The sequence below is a fragment of the Bubalus bubalis genome, chromosome 12 (assembly GCF_019923935.1).
Source record: "Bubalus bubalis isolate 160015118507 breed Murrah chromosome 12, NDDB_SH_1, whole genome shotgun sequence".
NCBI lineage: Eukaryota > Metazoa > Chordata > Mammalia > Artiodactyla > Bovidae > Bubalus > Bubalus bubalis.
The window spans coordinates 78,401,153-78,422,137 of record NC_059168.1 but is presented as its reverse complement, the minus strand read 5'-3'; the positions used below and the strand labels follow the sequence as shown (position 1 = coordinate 78,422,137).

The 20,985-nt window shown below is 40.5% G+C and overlaps 1 protein-coding gene across 1 annotated transcript; it reads right to left on the bottom strand.

Moving 5' to 3' along the window:
- Positions 1-1,563: 1,563 nt before the first annotated feature.
- On the bottom strand, positions 1,564-19,635 carry LAPTM4A (lysosomal protein transmembrane 4 alpha). Its single transcript, XM_006049159.3, has 7 exons — positions 19,328-19,635; positions 8,966-9,086; positions 5,520-5,596; positions 5,297-5,419; positions 4,366-4,461; positions 3,431-3,529; positions 1,564-2,188 (listed from the first exon to the last, which is right to left on the bottom strand). Exons 1-7 carry the CDS (start codon positions 19,436-19,438, stop codon positions 2,114-2,116), a joined length of 702 nt encoding a protein of 233 aa, XP_006049221.1. The 5' UTR covers positions 19,439-19,635; the 3' UTR covers positions 1,564-2,113.
- Positions 19,636-20,985: the final 1,350 nt, after the last annotated feature.

Sequence of the window (20,985 nt, the reverse complement as noted above, 5' to 3'; positions counted from 1 at the left end):
GTGACTTCACTTTCACTTTTCACTTTCACGCACTGGAGAAGGAAATGACAACCCACTCCAGTGTTCTTGTCTGGAGAATCCCAGGGACGGGGGAACCTGGTGGGCTGCGGTCTATGGGGTCGCCCAGAGTCAGAAACGACAAGCAACTTAGCAGCAGCAGCAGCAGAGGAAATGGCCAATTCACAGAATTTTCCATGTACTAATAAATCTTTTATGGGCTTCCCTGGGCTTATCTTTTTTCGGATGGTAAAGAATCTGCCTGCAATGCGGGAGACCAGGGCTCAATCCCTGGGTTGGGAAGACCCCCTGGAGAAGGGAATGACTATCCACTCCAGTGGAGTGCCTAGAGAATTCCATGGGCAGAGGAGCCTGGCATGCTATAGTCCATGCTCTTTCATTACAGCAAATGTGCTTGCAATGCACAGAGAATGTATATTCTGGTGAGCTCAGTCTTTGGAACAAAGATCTCATAGGACTCTTGAGTTCACAGACCTTGTAAACACTTGAAACTTTACAGAGCTTTTGCAGCTACATTCACAGTAATGAAATGAAAAAGTGAAGGAAGATGGCCAAAAACCACAATAGGGGCATGGAGGAACGCAGATGTAGACAGCTAGAGAAGGAAACTGAATAGATTTTAAAAAGATAAGACAAACCTTAATATTTTGAAGGCCAAACAGAAGACAGACTTTGAAGGTTGGGTAGTTGGTAACATTCAATGATAAAAAACAAAAACTGAAGTTAGGATAATAGAACTCTGTCAATTAGGAAGGCACCAGTACCTCATGAGACATTCTTATGGGAACGAGAAGGAGGTGTCAAACTTAGGGGTCAAAATGATGATATGTATGAACTACTCACAATGAAACTGCCTTTTTTTTTAACTATTTTGGCTGCTTTGGGCCTTAGTTGCAGCTCTCAGGTCTTCACTGTGGCATGCAGACCCTTACTTATAGCTTGCATGCGGGACACAGTTTCCCAGGACCTTGATTCCCATGAATCAAATCTGGACACCCTGCACTGGGACTACCAAAGAAGTCCCAAAGTTGCTTCGTATTTTAAAAAACAGGGCTAAACACTTATCTTTCAGTGTTATCTCTATCTGAATTTTAGAATCAAACATACTAAGTAACCTACGAAAATTTTTCTCTAGCACTAGCAGAGGGGAAAAAAATTAACTTTTAAAGGCAAATAGTTTTGGCATATTTACTAGGATATTTAACATTAGGTAACAACAGATTTCCCTCTACTGGAAAATGACCCCTTAACAGTTTTCCCCTTCCTGGGGGCAATAATTAGGATTAATATTATGACTGTTCTCTACATAAAGTCTAAGGCCTGTCCTTTCCCAAAAGACAAATGTGCCTTGAATGAAGTAGTGATCACAGGCCATAATGGTCCACCATTCCCATTCCAAGGAGAAAAACAACGCCAGGTTGGGTCCACCAAGCTTGGCTATGGTTGTTCTCAAAGTGCCAAAAATCTGTGGCAGTCTGAGTTGCTTACAATGGAAAAGTGTTGGGTTTCAACAAAAAAAAGGGTAATAGATTAAAAACAACAATAAATATTTAAGAGATTTATTAAAGCATCTTATCTCAAAGATGGAAACACATACAAATTAGAAACATGCAACCATCATCTTCCACAGTCAAGTTAAAATGTTATATATTTTTCATATTTTCATAGCTGAAAACTTCAGATCTTAAACTGAACTCATTCACCCTGAATATTTAATTCATTCTTCCTGAAAGTATCCAGGGCAGCAAATAACCAAAATGCAAACTATTATATAAAGAAAGTGCAAAGTTAAAAAAGAATATGTGTAGAGAATGCCCCCTTCCCACCCACCCCCAATCAAAGGCAAACAATGGCACTTTGCTCTTGCTTAACCTAGATTGTCTTCAAAAACTACTAAAATGTAACATACATAACAACAACAAAATCTGAATTTTAATACTATCCAAAAAGCTTGTTAGTGTTTGAAAATAAATGCTTAAACAAAGGAAAATGAACTTTGTATCAAACAAGTATGATGAGCCCTGTGTTGCAGCATTCTGTAAAATGAACAAGACAAAAAGCTGGTATAGGGTTTATTGAAAAAGGCAGAATTTCTTCAGGCAGGTATGTAAGGAGGTGGTGGTTCTTTCTCAGGCATCTTCACTGCCATTTCATAGGTTGGCAAAACATACTGAAAAGAGACAAGAAAAAATTATATTGGACTTAATTCTCCTTTAAATTTCTATCTTAATAATTATTTTCAGATTTAATACCTTAAATAGGGGTATACCAACCCACAGAGGAGAGCTAAAGAAACTGTTAGCTAAGTACACCTGAGTCCTCAGGATACCTGACCCTTGAGTACTGAGAACGTTAGGGGTGCCAGCACTGCACAGTCGGCCCTCCGTATCTGTGGTTCCACTTCTGTGGACTCAGCGCAGACTGGGTAGTGTTGTAGTATTTACTACTGAGAAACATCTGTGTATTAGTTAAAAGCCATGGTGTCCAAGGGTCAACTATAGTTCTTGGGAGTAGAGATAACTAATAACCTGGAGCTTTACCTGCAGGGGATATGTCTGATCCAAGATCACTAGAGAGGATAACAGAAGAGGAAGGTAAGAAGGGAAAGCAGAGGCAATTTTGCTTCTGAACAGACCCTGAAGCCACCAGGATACCCTGACAGGCAGTATGTACTGCCCTCCCCTCGCTCCACTGTGACTGATAAAGCAGCCAGGCCAAGTCACCTCAGGAATGGAGGATCTCAGCGAAGGGCCTGCTGAACCCTGCTACAGGAACCCTCCAGTACGAGGCTGTATTTTGTCAGAATCCGTAGTCAAAGCATCAAGCACTTGTATCGCCTGCTCTAAGGTGAAGGGCATACCTAGGTAAAGAGTGGCATTTTTAAGCTAAGTGACTCCAACGTGACAGGCTGATGCTACATGGGCCATATACACTCTACATGCTGGAAGCCTGGAAGACAGTACAGCAGCAACTAGAGGGTCTGAGAAGGAGGCCTCCCAACAGACTCACGGAACGTACTGCATTCTTCTCCCTACAGGAAAGTCAGCTTCCCCTTTGGATCCTATGGATGTTTTAGGAAACACCACAAGCTTCAGCTGATGGTACCCTATCCTCAGAAGTTCCAGAAGCCAAGAGCTGCTGTTCACTGACTGGTCTCCCCCTCAAAATGCAACACTTGGAGATTGATCATGAGTCAAAACCATTGGCCGGATGGAATGAGATGAGCAGTACAGAGTGTCTCCAGCCCACGTACCCAGGATTCCAACTGGGAAATGCTGAAACTTGCAGATTTAAGCTATTCGTGCCCTAAACCACAGTTACAGCATTGAAGAGAAAATCAAGGTTCAGATTCTTCTTTTGGGAATTCTCAATAATGGCTAGTGAAGCTTTAATATCATAAAAGATCATTCACCTGTGGAGGTGCCTCAAAGGCTGGGTACACAGCAATCTCCGGCATGTTTCTGTTGTTGATGTATTTATAACAGTTCCAAACACAGTTAATCAGATAAGCCTAAAGGAATACAAACAAAATTTACATATACTCCAAACTCAACTGTATGTAAAATTATACAGTTTTAATGTGGCTGCACTGTGAAGCCACTGGCAGCGATTGCCTTTTTCTTCTTTTAAGGCTTCCCAAGGTGGCTCTACTGGTATAGAACCCGCCTGCCAGTGCAGGAGATGTAAGAGATGCAGGTTCGATCCCCGGGTTGGGACGATCCCCTGGAGAAGGAAATGGCAACCCACTCCGGTACTCTTGTCTGAAAAATTCCATGGACAGAGGAGCCTAGTGGGCTATAGTTCATAGTGTTGAACAGAGTCAGACACAACTGAGCAACTAACTTTATTTTATTTTTTAATTTATAACTTTAATTTAAATTTACCTGCTCTAAAATTAAGGAGTCTTATAATGCTCTCCCTGCATTTTCTCCAGAGAAGGGAACCAGCAGCCACTTGGACCAAGTACAGGCCAGGAGCTTTCCCTATGTGCCCTCACTTAAATGTCACAAGCTTTATTACCACTGTTTTACAGAGAAACCCAAGTCTGGGATTCCAATTCACGTGTGACAACCACGATGCTGCAGAAGGAATTCTATTTCTGAACTTTGGGAATTTTAAGAGATTTTCAATCCCAACCATGAACCATGTCCAAAAACATGATGTTCCTAGACAAGAAGAATCCTGGTTATCTCCAACCACTGCCTAAAAAGGACAGAAGACATTCCCTGGGAGCTATCTCTACCACATTAGAATAAGGAGAGCTATGAGGAGACACAGGCAACAAGAAGGTCTGGAAGGACACTCTCACAATCCAAATGCCCACAAAATACTTAGTCAGCAACTCACCTTAAAAATGATGAACAAGGCAAAGAACACAAGAACAATGAACAGGAGGCAGCTGGAGTCCAATGCCAGGAGGTCATCTTTATAGGGAAAATCAGGCTATAAAAAAAAGGCAGGGACAAACAGGCAGAGCAGAAGGGAGTTTTAGAGCCCTCAAGCAGAGTGCCTTGCACACAGGAAGCAATCAATAAACGTTTTTTTGAATGAACAAACAATAAGTTTGCAGTATGCAAAATGGACTCTCTACAGTAGGTTTCAATAAAATTCCTAAAAGACGCATTTTTGAAATTAATTTTCATTTATCTGGATCCTACACCTGCATCCACCAGACCTTATTTCGGGCCACAGCGTTCCCCGCCCCTCCATCCCACAGCATTAACCTCTGCTCGCTGCCTGCTGTCATGAGACAGCCCTACTTTATTATTACAAATAAGATCTTCATGTCTTGATTCCCCAAATACATGGTTTGCTCTTTGAAGAGAAGGAAGTTATGTTTATACACCATACACCAACAGTTTGCCTAGAACAGAGTGAAGAATACAGGAGGCACTCACATATTTGCTACAGATGCTTGCAAAGACAGAAGGTACTGTCTTTGACAGTGCCAATGAGTGCCAATGAGCACAACTCCAATGACTGCCAAACACGGTCCAATTATTTATTTACTTTTCATACACCCAAAAGTTGAACTACTGAAGTTCTATGATATCCATCTTTAGGCACTTTCAATATTTCATTATTCACATGGTATGTAAGAAGATATTCTATTTTCATCTTTTTGGTTTCAATATGGTAACAATAGTAATGATACTTTAAAATGCTTAAAAATAAATAAATAAAACATAGTAGATTAAATAAAAATAGTACCCAAAAGCTGACTTTGGTTTTCAACAAATGAAAAATTTTTTTAAGTTTTATTAGCATACACACTTACTAACTGATCCAGATATTCTTTGATTCTTGGCAAATAAGTCAGAGAACTGATAGCAACCAGGCAGCTGAGAACAAAGTCAAAAAGCCGGTAACAGAAGAACGGAATCAGCCAACCCACTTGATACTGAAGGAAAAAATAACCACAACATCACATCACATATACGGAATGACTAAGGACCATGCAGTAAAGTCAAAACTCTAAAAGAAAAGTATAGAATACTTACAGAAATTGCTCCATATACCAGCATTGAACTGATTATAAACATAAGAACAGAGACGGCAAAAAGAACACAGGCATTATCTATGGAAACAGAAGCAAAAATCTAATTAAACTACTTATGTAACAAAAAGCATAAGAGTCTTTATGACAAAATGTTATTAAGTAATGAAGCTTATGAAATTCATGCCTTTGCTCTTTCTTATTTGTTAAACTGCTATGACTCATGGCCACTGATTTAGGACAGCACGTGAACCTGGTACTCTGCCAGAGACAGATCCCTGCCCAGGGTCTAAGTTTTGAATATGGGCAAACAGATAATTATGATGCAATGTGGCAAGTGCTACAACAGAAGCAAAAAAACAATTAGTTTTGCCTTTAGCATCAGGGAAAAAATATAAATGAAATAACACAAGTTGAGTCTTGTGAGATAAGCAGGGTTCAGCTGGAGCAAAAGGCTGGTATTTGTTTAAACATGGAGTTGTACAGACACCCCCTCTTGCCTAAGATAAAATAAATCACCTGAAAGTCAAGTTCTCCCTCAATGCCCCTTTCCCACCTCAACACCCAAACTCCCTGCGCCGAATCCCTTCACCGTGGCTTCTCTGCTACATCCAGGTCTATTTTCTTCTCTGGTCCTCAATCCGTCCTCGAGTTGCTGCCTTTCTCTACATTAATCCACGTCCACTAAACTTTTTCACAAAGTGCTCATGTAATCTCAAACAAAACAAACCAAAAAGCACCCACACTTGACCTGATGAGCTTCTTAGCACTGTTAAGAGTCTAAAGTTGATTCTCTGGCTCTGGCTAGATATCAAGAACCAGAAAGGCACTAATAACAAATGATTAGACTACCTGCTCAGTGTTGGCACTAGTGGATAAGTGTTATGTATCACTGTGTCACTTGGCAATACAAACAGCATCAGTATCTGGCACTGAACTAAGAAGAGCTCTCCAAATTTTCCTAGAGGATATAGGACAACTAAACGTTAAAGACTTAAAGAACTTCCCTGCTGCAGCACACAATGGCTCTCAAAGGGAAGAATTCAGATATAAACAAACTTGAAAGCAATGTAATTCAAACAATTAGCTTTCAAAAATCCGTTACTGGAAGACTACGAGTTGATTTAAACTTCTTGAAATACTGAAATAATTAAAGTGAAGCTCAAGGTCTTTCACTGGAGCAACAAATAGCAAAACCGAGGAGAGATGGGGTGGTGGGTGCAAAACACATTTAATGCCAGGAACAAGGGATACTCCAGTAGGTGTGAATCAATAAAGCAAGCAAAACATGAGGGGCTCAATGCCCAAAGAACCTCAGATTTGCACCATATTCAGAACCTCCTTTGGGAGGTCCCAAGCGTTTACCCATCTCCCAGGTGAGTATGCTATGTTATGCTATGCTAAGTCACTTTAGTTGTGTCCGACTCTGTGCGACCCCATAGACGGCAGCCCACCAGGCTTCCCCGTCCCTGGGATTCTCCAGGCAAGAACACTGGAGTGGGCTGCCATTTCCTCCTCCAATGCATGAAAGTAAAGTGAAAGTGAGGTCGCTCAGTCGTGTCCAACTCTTTGTGACCCCAGGTGAGTATAAGTAATGATAAATTCCTATTTGAAAAACAGCTTGCATATGCTGCAGTATAAACTGAGTGTTACAGCCTGTTTGGCTGATTAAAAATAATTAATCACAAACTTCATTTTTTAAAAAACTGATTATCAGGCCAGTGATCAGAAATTAACTTACCTTTGCAACACCGGGTCTGTGGGAAGGTCAAATTTTACCTTCCAAAGAAATACCAACTACTGTATCACCAAGAACTATGTATTTTTATATTTGCTTACATTCATTGGAAGGACTGATGCTGAAGCTGAAACTCCAATACTTTGGTTACCTGATACGAAGAACTGACTCATCTGAAAGACCCTGATGTTGGGAAAGATTGAAGGCGGGAGGAGAAGAGGATGACCGAGGATGGGATGGTTGGATGGCATCACCAACTTGATGGACATGAGTCTGAGTAAGCTCCGGGAGTTGGTGATGGACAGGGAAGCCTGGCGTGCTGCAGTCCATGGGGTCACAAAGAGTCGGACACGACTGAGTGACTGAACTGAACTGAGGGCTTCAGTAGAATATGGTCAACAAAGATATAATGAATAATGTGATTTTCTATGCCGCAGCGACAACAGTCATGCAACACACAATAAACTTGTGACTGAAGAGCCAGTTGCACAGACCTACGAAAATCTCAGTAACCATAAATCTTTTCTACACCTCAATTTTAAGAGCAATATACATGACAAAGGAAAATGCTGACATTAGCAGATTCAGTAAAATTTTACAGCCTAAAGTTTATAATTACAAAAAAAAAATCAACATCAGAAGCTAACATTTATTGTTCTATTCTGGTTTTTAATTAAAAACAGATTTATTCAGAAAAGAAAAAAATTCAAATGCCAGAAGGAATGTTTCCATATATTCTTGGTATTTCTGTTATCAATTTGACAACAAAATTAAAAGATTATATATGTTTGAAAGTAAAACTAGGACACTCATGTAAAAACAAAACAAAAACACTTTAAAAAACACAATATGAACAACTGTTAGTGTAATCACACTATAATGTATTATTGATGGCCACAAAACTCTACCTGCTGTAAGAAATAGGTTAGGCCTGAGGACAGTAATCATTTGAATTAATAACCATTAAAAAAAAAAAAACACTTCATTAACAGATGAGAGGATCATAATGTAAAAAGGTGCAGAATTTATGACAAAAGCTAATCTAAAAATATAATTAAGATCCTGTAATATTACAAATATAGAACACATGTGAACTGGGAACATTTTTCTGAAGAAACTGTTCACACCGAAAAGTCTGAAGCATAATTTTCTATTCAAATATTAAATTTTTAACATGATTTTTAACATAAAATTAAATTTGCATTTTAGAGAAAGATAAATAATAAAAATACTATTGGGAACAAATAATTTTAAAAAAGTAATTTCCATGAATGTTTTAGGAATACTCTAAAGTCCAATGTCAAATCTTCATCTAAACAATAAAAATATATTAAGAATTGAGACCCTGAGCAAAAGATACCACCAAATATTCAAATATTTGGTATTCTATATTTTACTGTAGGATTGTGCTCCATGAGCAAATGTCTCATCCTCTACTACACTTACCAGCTGACCCTCAAAGACTCAGTCTTCTTCTAATTTCTTCTCCCCTCCTCTTTCCACAGTATTTCAATGCAGACAATGCATATTTCTCAGAAATCTCCTAGCAGTCCACTAGATCTTCTGGCTACAAATGCTCAAATTTAATTCTGAGTATTTTTGAAAAGCCTACAAACATATTTTGTGCCTCAGCAAGTATAACAACAATCAATCCTCTACCTAACGGGTGTGTGTGTGTGATTAGCAGGCTAAAGTTTCAACCAAAAACATACCAGCCATTCTCTCAGACGAATAGTAATTGCCAATGACTTCATACTGAATGTTGACAGCTGGCATTGAGTTTGGGTGTGTTACCTCCACAGTCAGCAGAATTGCCATCAACAGGTTGACCACCTATGAAAGATAACATTTTATCGACTATATTATTAATCAGGAAACAGTCCCCAACACAATCTTCAGATGTCCTCTATTTAACTAACATCTTCCCTGAAGTAATAAAGACATAAAATGGGGACTACCTGTGAGATAAAATACACAATGTGACTTTAAGAATACTTTAAATATTTCATAAAGTATAAACTTAATCATTTCAGAGAAAAGATGTTGGACTGATCCTATATTAATAAAACAGAATAAAAAGACACAAAAATGAAAAATGAGAGATCACAAATTGCTCATTTGAGTCACATATTTATTCATACTCCTATCTCAGAATTTCTGGATTTGAAGAAGCTGATCTATCAGATAAATATAATTTCCATGTCTAGGTATGTTAATGATCCATCAGGAAAGTCTAAGGCCTCTCCACAGTATCTCCTGTACAGTGGTTAGGAATTATTTCCTCTTGAGCTACACTCAAATGCTTAAAAAGACTTTGACTACATCACTTAACTTCCGCCTGCTGGTCTTAGTTCTATGGTTTGAGATATTTTGTTATCCCTTCTGAATAAGTACTCCTCTAACACCTCAGTTCAGTTCAGTTTAGTCACTCAATCATGTCCAACTCTTTGCGACCCCATGGACTGCAGCACGCCAGGCTTCCCTGTCCATCACGAAATCCCAAAGCTTGCTCAAACTCACATCTATCGAGTCAGTGATGCCATCCAACCATCTTGTCCTCTGTCGTCCCCTTCTCCTCCCGCCTTCAGTCTTTCCCAGCATCAGGTCTTTGCCAGTGAGTCAGTTCTTCAAATCAGGTGGCCAAAGTATTGGGAGTTTCAGCTTCAGCATCAGTCCTTCCAATGACTATTCAGGACTGATTTCCTATAGGATGGACTGGTTCGATCTCCCTGCAGTCCAAGGGACTCTCAAGAGTCTTCTCCAACACCACAGTTCAAAAGCATCAGTTCTTCGGCACTCAGCTTTCTTTACAGTCCAATTCTTACATCCATACATGACGACTGGAAAAACCGTAGCTTTGACTAGATGGACCTTTGTCAGCAAAGTAATGTCCCTGCTTTTTAATATGCTGTCTATTAGGCTGATCGCAGCTTTTCTTCCAAGGAGCAAGTGTCTTTTAATTTCATGACTGCAGTCACCATCTGCAGTAATTTTGGAGCCCCCCAAAATAAAGCCTCTCACTGTTTCCATTGTTTCCCCATCTATTTGCCATGAAGAGATGGGACTGGATGCCATGATCTTAGTTTACTGAATGCTGAGTTTTAAGCCAACTTTGCTCAACAAACTAGTAAAATGAGAGAAGAGGAATCTGATCACAGCACATCAGGATCTCAGTTCCCACATCCTAACCAACAAATTTCAATCAACATGTCTGAAACAAATTTCAATTAACACAGTCTGGTTCTTTTATGCACTGGCTGCATAAATCTTTTCAATGTCACATGCTGCTGCTCCTGCTGCTAAATCGCTTCAGTCGTGTCCGACTCTATGTGACCCCATGGACGGCAGCCCACCAGGCTCCCCTCCCTGGGATTCTCCAGGCAAGAACGCTGGAATGTCACATGAGTGACTCCGTAAAACTCCCAATTCTTTTTCACACTTGATCCTGCTAAGCTACCACCTATATCTACCTGTAGAGTTGGATTCAGAGGCCTAAGCGTAAGCCCTTATACATTACCTGCAAATTTCATCTTATAACATTCTTGCCTATCAATATTTTCTCCGTCTGAATTCTGACACCCTATGGATAGATTTACACTCTCTCAGCTTCCTGCATTTGAAAATATGATTATCATTTAATGAGATTCTCCACCTAAGTCACTAGCAAGAGAACAGGGCTGAGGACAAGCTGCCAGATAGAGGCTCTTCTCTTCCCATTGGTCAGCAGCTTTCAAATAAAGTCTTTATCTGGTCCAAAGTAACATCTAGAGACTCTGTCAAACATCTTGCTGAAATCCCATTACCAGTATCTGGTGAATTTCCCTAGTCTACCAGGGTGTAACTCCAATTCAAAAAGGAAATTCTTTATGCCTCTAGTTGTTAGTGAATTACACAGTTATCCCAAGAGGCACCACTTCCTTTAAGTGCTCAAAACAACCCTGCTAATGATTTAAGACCTGGAGTAGGCTTCCCTATCTAAAGTCCACAGCATCTGCCTTCCTTCCCTTCGTGAACATGGGATACTTTCAAGGGACATCTGAGCTTCTTTATCAATAGTGTTTTAAACAATCTCTATCATGGAGCTCTCTCCTGTCCACCCTGAATGATAAATACGTTTATCAGCTAAAGGCATTTCACATTCTCAAAGACAAGCAGCCCAAGGTTTTTAAATAAGATAAATGTCACAATACCTAATTCAGAATCAATTGAGATTTCTAAAGACACACTATAAATCAAGTAAATTTACATATATTATTTGATTTTATTCTTCACAACAACCTTGTGAAGAAAGTATGACTTATGCTCATTTCCTGACGGTTAAACTAAGGTTCAGCAAAGTGAAATACCATGTGTTAAGCTCACTGAGGTGATAACAGGACAGAGCTAGAACACCAATCTGGTTCTTTTTAAAAACATCTTTCTTCTTACTACTACAGGATCACTTATAACCATTCCTAAGCAACTCTTGTTTTGAGATCTTTCCAAAATAAACCATTATCTAAGGCTACAAATAGCTGTGAAAAGAAGAGAAGCAAAAAGCAAAGGAGAAAAGGAATCTCTGAATGAAGAGTTCCAAAGAATTACAAGAAGAGATAAGAAAGCCTTCCTCAGCGATCAATGCAAAGAAATAGAGGAAAACAACAGAATGGGAAAGACTAGAGGTCTCTTCAAGAAAATCAGAGATACCAAGGGAACATTTCATGCAAAGATGGGCTCGATAAAGGACAGAAATGGTATGGACCTAACAGAAGCAGAAGATATTAAGAAGAGGTGGCAAGAATACACAGAAGAACTGTACAAAAAAGATCTTCATGACCCAGATAATCACGATGGTGTGATCACTCACCTAGAGCCAGACATCGTGGAATGTGAAGTCAAGTGGGCCTTAGAAAGCATCACTACGAACAAAGCTAGTGGAGGTGATGGAATTCCAGTGGAGCTATTTCAAATCCTGAAAGATGATGCTGTGAAAGTGCTGCACTCAATATGCCAGCAAATTTGGAAAACTCAGCAGTGGCCACAGGACTGGAAAAGGTCCGTTTTCATTCCAATCCCAAAGAAAGGCAATGCCAAAGAATGCTCAAACTACCGCACAATTGCACTAATCTCACATGCTAGTAAAGTAATGCTCAAAATTCTTCAAGCCAGGCTTCAGCAATAAGTGAACTGTGAACTTCCTGATGTTCAAGCTGGTTTTAGAAAAGACAGAGGAACCAGAGATCAAATTGCCAACATCCGCTGGATCATGGAAAAAACAAGAGAGTTCCAGAAAAACATCTATTTCTGCTTTATTGGCTATGCCAAAGCCTTTGACTGTATGGATCACAATAAACTGTGGAAAATTCTGAAAGAGATGGGAATCCCAGACCACCTGACCTGCCTCTTGAGAAATTTGTATGCAGGTCAGGAAGTATCAGTTAGAACTGGACATGGAACAACAGACTGGTTCCAAATAGGAAAAGGAGTATGTCAAGGCTGCATATTGTCACCCTGCTTCTTTAACTTATATGCAGAGTACATCATGAGAAACGTTGGACTGGAAGAAACACAAGCTGGACTCAAGATTGCCGGGAGAAATATCAATAACCTCAGATATGCAGATGACACCACCCTTATGGCAGAAAAGTGAAGAGGAACTCAAAAGCCTCTTGATGAAAGTGAAAGTGGAGAGTGAAAAAGTTGGCTTAAAGCTCAACATTCAGAAAACGAAGATCATGGCATCCAGTCCCATCACTTCATGGCAAATAGATGGGGAAACAGTGGAAACAGTGTCAGACTTCATTTTTGGGGGCTCCAAAATCACTGCAGATGATGAATGCAGCCATGAAATTAAAAGACGCTTACTCCTTGGAAGAAAAGTTATGACCAACCTAGATAGCATATTCAAAAGCAGAGACATTACTTTGCCAACAAAGGTTCGTGTAGTCAAGGCTATGGTTTTTCCTGTGGTCATGTATGGATGTGAGAGTTGGACTGCGAAGAAAGCTGAGCGCCAAAGAATTGATGCTTTTGAACTGTGTGTTGGAGAAGACTCTTGAGAGTCCCTTGGACTGTAAGGAGATCCAACCAGTCCATTCTGAAGGAGATCAGCCCTGGGATATCTTTGGAAGGAATGATGCTAAAGCTGAAACTACAGTACTTTGGCCACCTCATGCGAAGAGTTGACTCACTGGACAAGACTCTGATGCTGGGAGGGATTGGGGGCAGGAGGAGAAGGGGACGACAGAGGATGAGATGGCTGCATGGCATCACTGACTCGATGGACATGAGTCTGAGTGAACTCCAGGAGTTGGTGATGGACAGGGAGGCCTGGCATGGGGTCACAAGGAGTTGGACACGACCGAGCGACTGAACTGAACTGAACTGAAGGCCACAAAATGTTTGTTACTCTCTAAATACATTCAGGTACATGCCTTTTCCTTACACTGCTCAAAAGCAAGGTATTTCATCCTTCAACACTTGAAAGATCTTATAAGAGACAATCATATTTTCAAGGTGACTCCCCAGTTGATAGCTGATGTTTTAACTGCCCATTTTTATTGCCGTGGGTTTTGGACAGGGTAGGTGGTTTATGAGCTAATATAATTAGGTGAATTAACTATTGAACAGATATCTCTACTAAGACACTGTATATTCTGTGCATGGAAATCAGTTCAAAATCAATTCAGCAAACCCTTCTTTACTAAGCACAATACTGTCATAGTTTAAAAGCTCTGTACGGGAATGAAAAATATTTATGTGAAAAATAACATACTCAATTACTAAATGAAGGAAATGACACATCAAAAATATTCAGGAGTTTATTTTTCCTTTCTTAAATATTTGCATCACATACAGGATTTATAGAAATGTTTTCTTCTCTTTCATGGCTAAGTCACAGACTCACCCACTATCATCTTCTAGTATTAGTGACACTTCAAGTTTCTTTTCATTGTGAGTCATTCTCTGAATATTAAACAAAATAAATCATAGGTCTAATCAAAAGAAGAAATGATCAATTTCAGCACTATTTTCATTACAAGCACAAAGGATTTTTCAACTCTTCACTGATTAATTATATTTCATTAGCACCTCAATGTAACATTTTAAAGCACTCAACTGGAAAACTCATCCTGTGATCTTATTTTCACCCCTGAGCACCTATCCTATGCTCATAGACTCCATTCTATTTACTTTTGATTACCACTGGTATTTCTAAGTTCCATGCAGCATTTTTCAAAACATACATAAGATTAACTTTGTGATCTTGTAATATAAAATCTGAAGAGAACAACTACATACAAACAACTCCAGCATATTTATTCCTGATTCATTTTTCCCTTTTACTGCATTCAGGAAAGAAAATTTGCAAAAATGTAATTAAAATAATGACTGACTTCTAAATCTAGTCACACGGAGTGGTACGGAATGCAGCCAATATGCACATATGTCAACAGCCTGGGCAATGGACACATCCATGCAGAAGGGGTACTGCATTTACTGGGATAAACAATATGGTTTGCGTTATAAGACTTTTACACACTTTATATAAGTAAACAAACAACCACAAAGAACAGATGTGTCACATTTCACTTGTTTCAAAGGAACAGGATCAGATCCTTGGAAGCACACAGCCTCAGGAGAGTAATTCCTCTTTGCTTCTCATTTCATAGCCACACCCATCCTAGAAGATTCCTGAGGACTGGTTTTTGTTTTTTTTTCTTTAATCCTTATTCTTTAGTTTTCCCACAGTATATTCTGCCACAACCCAACTTATGCTCAGACTATAATTAGAACAATGTCTTAGGGCATCTTGATAAGGGTCTCAGGCAAGTCAGCAGACAGCTGTCATCAGATAAAAACCAAAACTGACTGTCTTTAAAAATGCTGTTAAATGTATATGTAGTTAAATGTACACATACAGTTGTTTACCCTTTTGTGCGGTTACGAATGAGATATTCCTACTATTTTTGGAGAAGACAATTCATTTAACAATGGTCTAATGAATACTTCAAATGCTCTAACAAGTTACTATTACACACACATTTCATAGAGAAAGGCACAGCATCTTTCTCCCTCAAAGAGGATATCATGTTTTAGGGAGAAAAATTCAAATGTGTAATTAGTATTTTTAACAAGCACACACAAGAGATATGCAGTAATTCTTCCAGATAAACAGTGAGGAAACCAGCTTCTTCTGGCAGGGAAGCAAGGAAGCTTCGCCAAGGAAACTACTGAACTATTACAAAACTAACTGTAATTGGCAAAATGGCTGTTAGTACTTGAAGTTGTATAAGTAAAAGAAAGGCTTTTATACTATTTCACTATTTTTGTATATTTGAGATTTCTGTCAATGAAGTTTTTAAAAAGTGTTTGGGGAAACATACTAACTCTGAAATATAAATAAGCCATACTGATTTAAAGGAGTCAGGAGTGAGGACTGGGAAGGAGTACAGCTTGAGGAGCCTGTCTTCACTTCTTCCCTAGTGACCTCACTTTTAGACTGTTTATGGTGAAGATATTCATAAAAAATTAGCCATATATTATTACACCTTTCCAAGACCTACAATTTTAACCAGTGCTCTAAATGCCTTCTTGTAGTACACCATCAACCATGAAGGAGGACACTGCTGCTGTAGACTTTAAAGCTCATTTTCAACCACTCAGTAAACATCTGAACTTATATCTCCTTCGACTGCCAGGATCCCAAAGCCACACTTTTGAACATCACTAACAATACTATAATCAACAAAACCAATGGCCTTTTCCAACCTAAGAAAATGTTGTTTAAAAATCATCTGGCTTCAAATTTTTCACTAAATGATAGAAAAAACAATTTATGAACGCCAGACTTTAATCTGGAACTCATTCTGAAATTCCCTATTATTTAAACTAGGTATTAAGCCAAACATGCTTCTTTAAATCTAAATGCCAAAGGCCAGCATTTCAGGGCTGGTACATATAGTAACTGGCTCTGGCTTCTCAGTGTCTTCTGCACTATTTACTACCATATAATTAACCCTTTGGAGAAGGAAATGGCAACCCACTCCAGTATTCTTGCCTGGAGAATCCCATGGATGGAGGAGCCTGGTGGGCTACAGTCCACGGGGTTGCAAAGAGTAGGACATGACTGAGCGACTTCACTTCACTAATTAACCCTTTGGTACACAGTATGCAATCACCTAACATGACCTCAGCAGAAGCAGATGCTAGAAAGCAGTGACACTAGAAAGCAGTGACACTGTATCCAATAGAAAGTTACTGCTACAGCATCTGCAACCAGCAGGAGCTTGAGGACTGCACCCAAGGTTCTAAACAGCACGGGGCAACCTCAAGGAGAATCATAAATATTCTCCCACCTGGAATACAGGAAGAAGAGTATCCTGACAAGGTACTTGGACTTCACCCACTCTTAGTAAAGAAGGTTCTGGCAAAAAAAAAAAAAAGAAAAAGAAAAAAAAAAAGTGCTCTGTTTGGACAAGTCCTCTTTGTGTCTTGGTGGTCTTGGTTTTTAAATGTTGTCTCCCCAACTAGGCAGAAATTATGTCTTTACGTTGCCAGGATCCCGAAGCCACAGTTTTGAACATTACCAGCAATACTATAATCAACAAAACCAATGGCCTTTTCCAACCCTTAACCTAATTTGAATCTGTTATTACTGATTAGCTTCTCGTTCCTTGACACTGCACTTTCATATCTTTGCTCCAAACTTCACTGCAATGCCATCAGTATCTTAAGGGCAGATGCCATGGTCAAGATAAGAAAACACTTGAGAGCCTCTGTGTAGCAGCTGATAGGAAGACAAAAGATGCGTAACACACGTCCCTGTAACTTCGTTTCTATGTGCACCACAGCCATTTGCACTGTAGATGAGCAACAGATCTCTTAAAGTAGATGAACTGATGTAAGCAGCATATTATATTCCATGAACTAGAAAAATTCATGCAAAGAAAGAATAGTTTATGGGATCTTTTTATGAAACTAAAGCATGGAAAAACAGTGCTCTATGCAAAATGTTTTCACATCAAGTCCTTCCAGTGGGAAACAGATGTAAAACTCCCTGTTCCCTATTTTGAGAGAATAAATGCCCTTACTAAAATCCTTCTCTCTGCATTTTGAGTTTCATGGTTTATAACTCCCACTTTTGCTTGCTATTCCTTTCTTTTTTATGAACAGAGTCCACAGCATCAAAAAAATACCTGCCTTGGAAAGAAACACAGCCAATTACATTCAGATGGCTGAAACTGAGATGGTGCTTATTTTCTTTTCAAGGAGTTAGAAATCCTTTGTTCTGTGAATGGAGGGAAGGATCTGAGAAGAAACAGGAAGATTAAGTTTGCATGGTAGAGTCCCAGGTTGCTGGACTCTTTCTCAATTAAGTAAAAGGGAAGGTCATCTTCCAGGGATGGGGGAAACAGGGCTGAATAAGAGGCTTGAGTACCCTAAAGATTTGATTTATTCATTTAGGGAAGGCAGAGCTAAGGACAAACAAAAGAAACATAAGACCCAGCCCTTTAAAAAAATGAAGAACAAAATTAGAAATATAATGCATGTCCAGTATTACGAATCAGTTAAAATACAAAAGGGGTGAGGGTCTTTGTGGAGAAAGGTGATATAATTATAGCAATATGTTTCTGAAGATAAAAGTAGAGGAAATATTAAAATAAGCTTAGAAACAAGCAAATAAGCCCACCCATTCAAGTTTTGTTTTTAATGCACATTAATGAAGCAAGATGGTTAAAAAAAAAAATGTAAATAAGGAATAACGTAGAGTTCAGGTCCCCTGTGCGTGGGCATGAAACTGTATCTGCCTAACTGAAGATGATTCTCATCAGCTGTTTACCAAACAGTAATAATTTCAATGGAACCTCTGGGTTCAGAAGAAATGAGAACAGAAAAAGGCAAAAAAAAAAAAAAAAAAAAAAAAAATCTGATAAAGCTCTTCCTTTTTTGCAGTTCACAAAGTTATCAGAAACTGCATTATGACTAATGCCACAACCTCACCAAACAAAAACAAATAAAAACTTTAAAAATCACAAAGTCATTAGCGAAGATGACCAAGCCGACAATATGAGTAGTTTTTCAAAACTTCTGTGAAGTCATCATAACCCCAGACTACCTAAACGGAATCATGTATTTACAAATCATAAATGAGCTTTAGTGAAAATGAATAGTAGTGGAGATGGTGCTAAGAAATCACAACGGCACTGCTAGTGAACCACCAATCAGTAACACTGTCAACCTAGTTATGACACAGAATTACACAAATCCTGCCCCCACCCCCCTGGGAACGTTAGCAGGTTACCAAAACACAGCAGGTTCTAGACAAAGGTCTCAAAAACCTGAATGGGTCTGTGGTGAAAAGCTTCTCACCAGCGGGCAGGAGAAAACCTACTGCATTTGGAAAAAGGCAGATAGTAAGTAAATACTGGCCAAAGGTATTACCTCCAAGAGAATTTCCAGACTCACAACAGAGTCCTGTCTGCCTACATCCCAAACACACTGTGACAAATAAGCTCCAGAAACAAGAGACAACTGTGTTAAACTGGATCTCTTGCCTTCCCTTCAGGTAAAACAATAATGTTTAAAACTAGGCTGCATCTCGGAAGGTGCGATCCTAAGTCTTTCCTTAGGAGGAGGGGGGGGTAAAAAAAAAAAAAATCCCAGGAAGCACTGACGGAGGGTGGGGAGGTGGGGGGCAGTTCCTTCAGATCACGGAAGCACACATAAAGATCCCGCAGCCTGGTCATTTCCAGAACTGACCACACCAAAGTCGAGCTGTCTCCTCCCGCAGGCCCCCTCCACCCTAGGCCGCAACGCCTGTGCCTTCCCCAACCCCCACTTTTCTCCTCTTATTCTCGCCTAAAATAAACCCCAATAATTTCCCTGGTCCCTCCCACCCACCACTCCGATTCCCAGACACAAGTCTCCCCCCTCCAAAGTTAAGAGGCCACTAAAAAGAAGGTTCCCGAGGCCTTCCCGCTCCATTCCCTCCCAGTGGATCCTCCCGTTCAAATACGAGTCTCTCCCGCTTCCCGCTCCGGCGTATCCTCCCCCCACCATGGCCCCTTCCCTCCCTCCTCGCCCGCCCTTACCATGTACCAGGTCCCCAGGATGATCGTCCCGGTGCGGACATGGCAACAGCCGCAGCACCGGGTGCTGTAGAACCGGTCGCTGCGGCTCCGCTTGAAAGTCATGGACACCATCAGGAACCTCGAGGGCCTCTTTCTTGGCCGGGCCCCTAACAAACGCCTTCCGCCCAGCGGTTGAAGACGGAGAGCGCCGTCACTGAGGCCAAACCAAACGACGCGTCTTCAAGACCGCCCCCCTGCCCGGGCCCCGAAGCCAAGAGCCTTCGCACCTGCGCACTGAGGGCAAAGCGCTGTTCCCGCGAGAGCTCGATTTACCCTTTTCCTCGCCTTCCTCGCACTCAGGGAAGCTAGGCGGAAGCGGGTTTTGATTGGAAAAGCCTGGAGATTGACAGGATCTCACACCCAATCAGAGCCGCAACTCGCCTCGGCGCTAATAGATTCCCCTCCTCTTACTAGACGGCTAGGACTGGTTCCTGGGCTTAGAGAAGTTCGGGTTGGAGAGGGAGCCTGGTAATTCACCCTCCCCGAAGTGAAAGCGAGGAGGTGAGAGGCATTTAATGGGAAAAAACAAAGTCTAGATGGAGTAGGTGGAAGAAACCGGGCAGGGAGGACTTGTCTGAGTGAATCTGCCACGTATTGCTCGGACGCATCACGGGACCGCGGCTGCTCACGTGACCTTTGCGTCATAGCTCAATTATGGGGCTGGCCAGGAGAGGTGCCGGTGGAGAAGGGGGCGGGGCTAACCCCTGGTCTGGGGCCCTTCTGGCTGCGTAAATTGAACTTGTTAGAGGGATCAAATGTTAGGCTACCCCTTTGTCTCTCTTTGACACCTCTTTGTTGGGAGCAAAGAAATACCATGCTACTCTGCCAGAGAAGAAAAGAATTGAAGAAAACATAAGGCAGAACTGTTTAGCTGCTGGGTGTTTACAGATAGAGTGACTTTTATAAGGAAAAATTGTGAAACAATGAAATGGACTGAGGTTCCTGGGTGTCTTCCATGAAAAACAAGCCATAGTCTGGCTCACCTTTCTGGTATTCTGAATCTAGGGGAGCGCTCCATTTTTGTGCAGTCAAGTATGGCCAGAGAGCGTAATTGTCGTTTAAGTAAACAGAGGCTATTGTGGCGGTGAAGTGTGGCCCTCAAACCAAGTGTGGCCTTTGCAGCCACAACCAGTGATGCAGGATTCAGGATGGAGGAAAATAAGCTATTGGGCTTAGATGCAAGGGAGTAGTTTTAATAAGTCCAGACTCTTGCATCTTCCCATACATGGTAAAACACTTAATTCATTGGCCTGGGCTATCTGATCTCTTTAACTAGCAGTAAGCTTTTGGTGTTCTGCTATCTGTGATTCCCGCCGCCCCCTACCCCGCCCCCCCCCCCAAAAAAAAACTCCTGTGTATCTTGGCTCCTCCATTTGCATTTTGGAAAAGGCCCTCAGAGCTGTCTGAGAGAATGTCTCCTGGGCTTCAATCCTCAGCTAAGTCCAACAAATAAAAGATAATTCTCAGCTTTTAGGTTGTGTGTATTTTTTTCAAGCAACATCTATTCAACTCTAAATGCTGTTAACTGATAGCAAGAGGAACTCTTGTCCTTTAAACTTCATATTGAATCCCCCTCCTTGGAAAAAATATTTGTAAATTCATTTCCCAATCCTGATTTG

What these genes read in the sequence shown, in the direction of transcription:
- LAPTM4A (XM_006049159.3), bottom strand. Translation starts at nt 19,438, where the DNA reads ATGGTGTCCATGACTTTCAAGCGGAGCCGCAGCGACCGGTTCTACAGC. An exon ending in TCCTGGGGACCTGGTACATG is followed by an intron (nt 9,087 to 19,327) that starts GTAAGGGCGGGC and finishes TATCTTTCATAG; the next exon opens with GTGGTCAACCTGTTGATGGC. An exon ending in CCTTGTTCATCATTTTTAAG is followed by an intron (nt 3,530 to 4,365) that starts GTGAGTTGCTGA and finishes GTATTCCTTTAG; the next exon opens with GCTTATCTGATTAACTGTGT.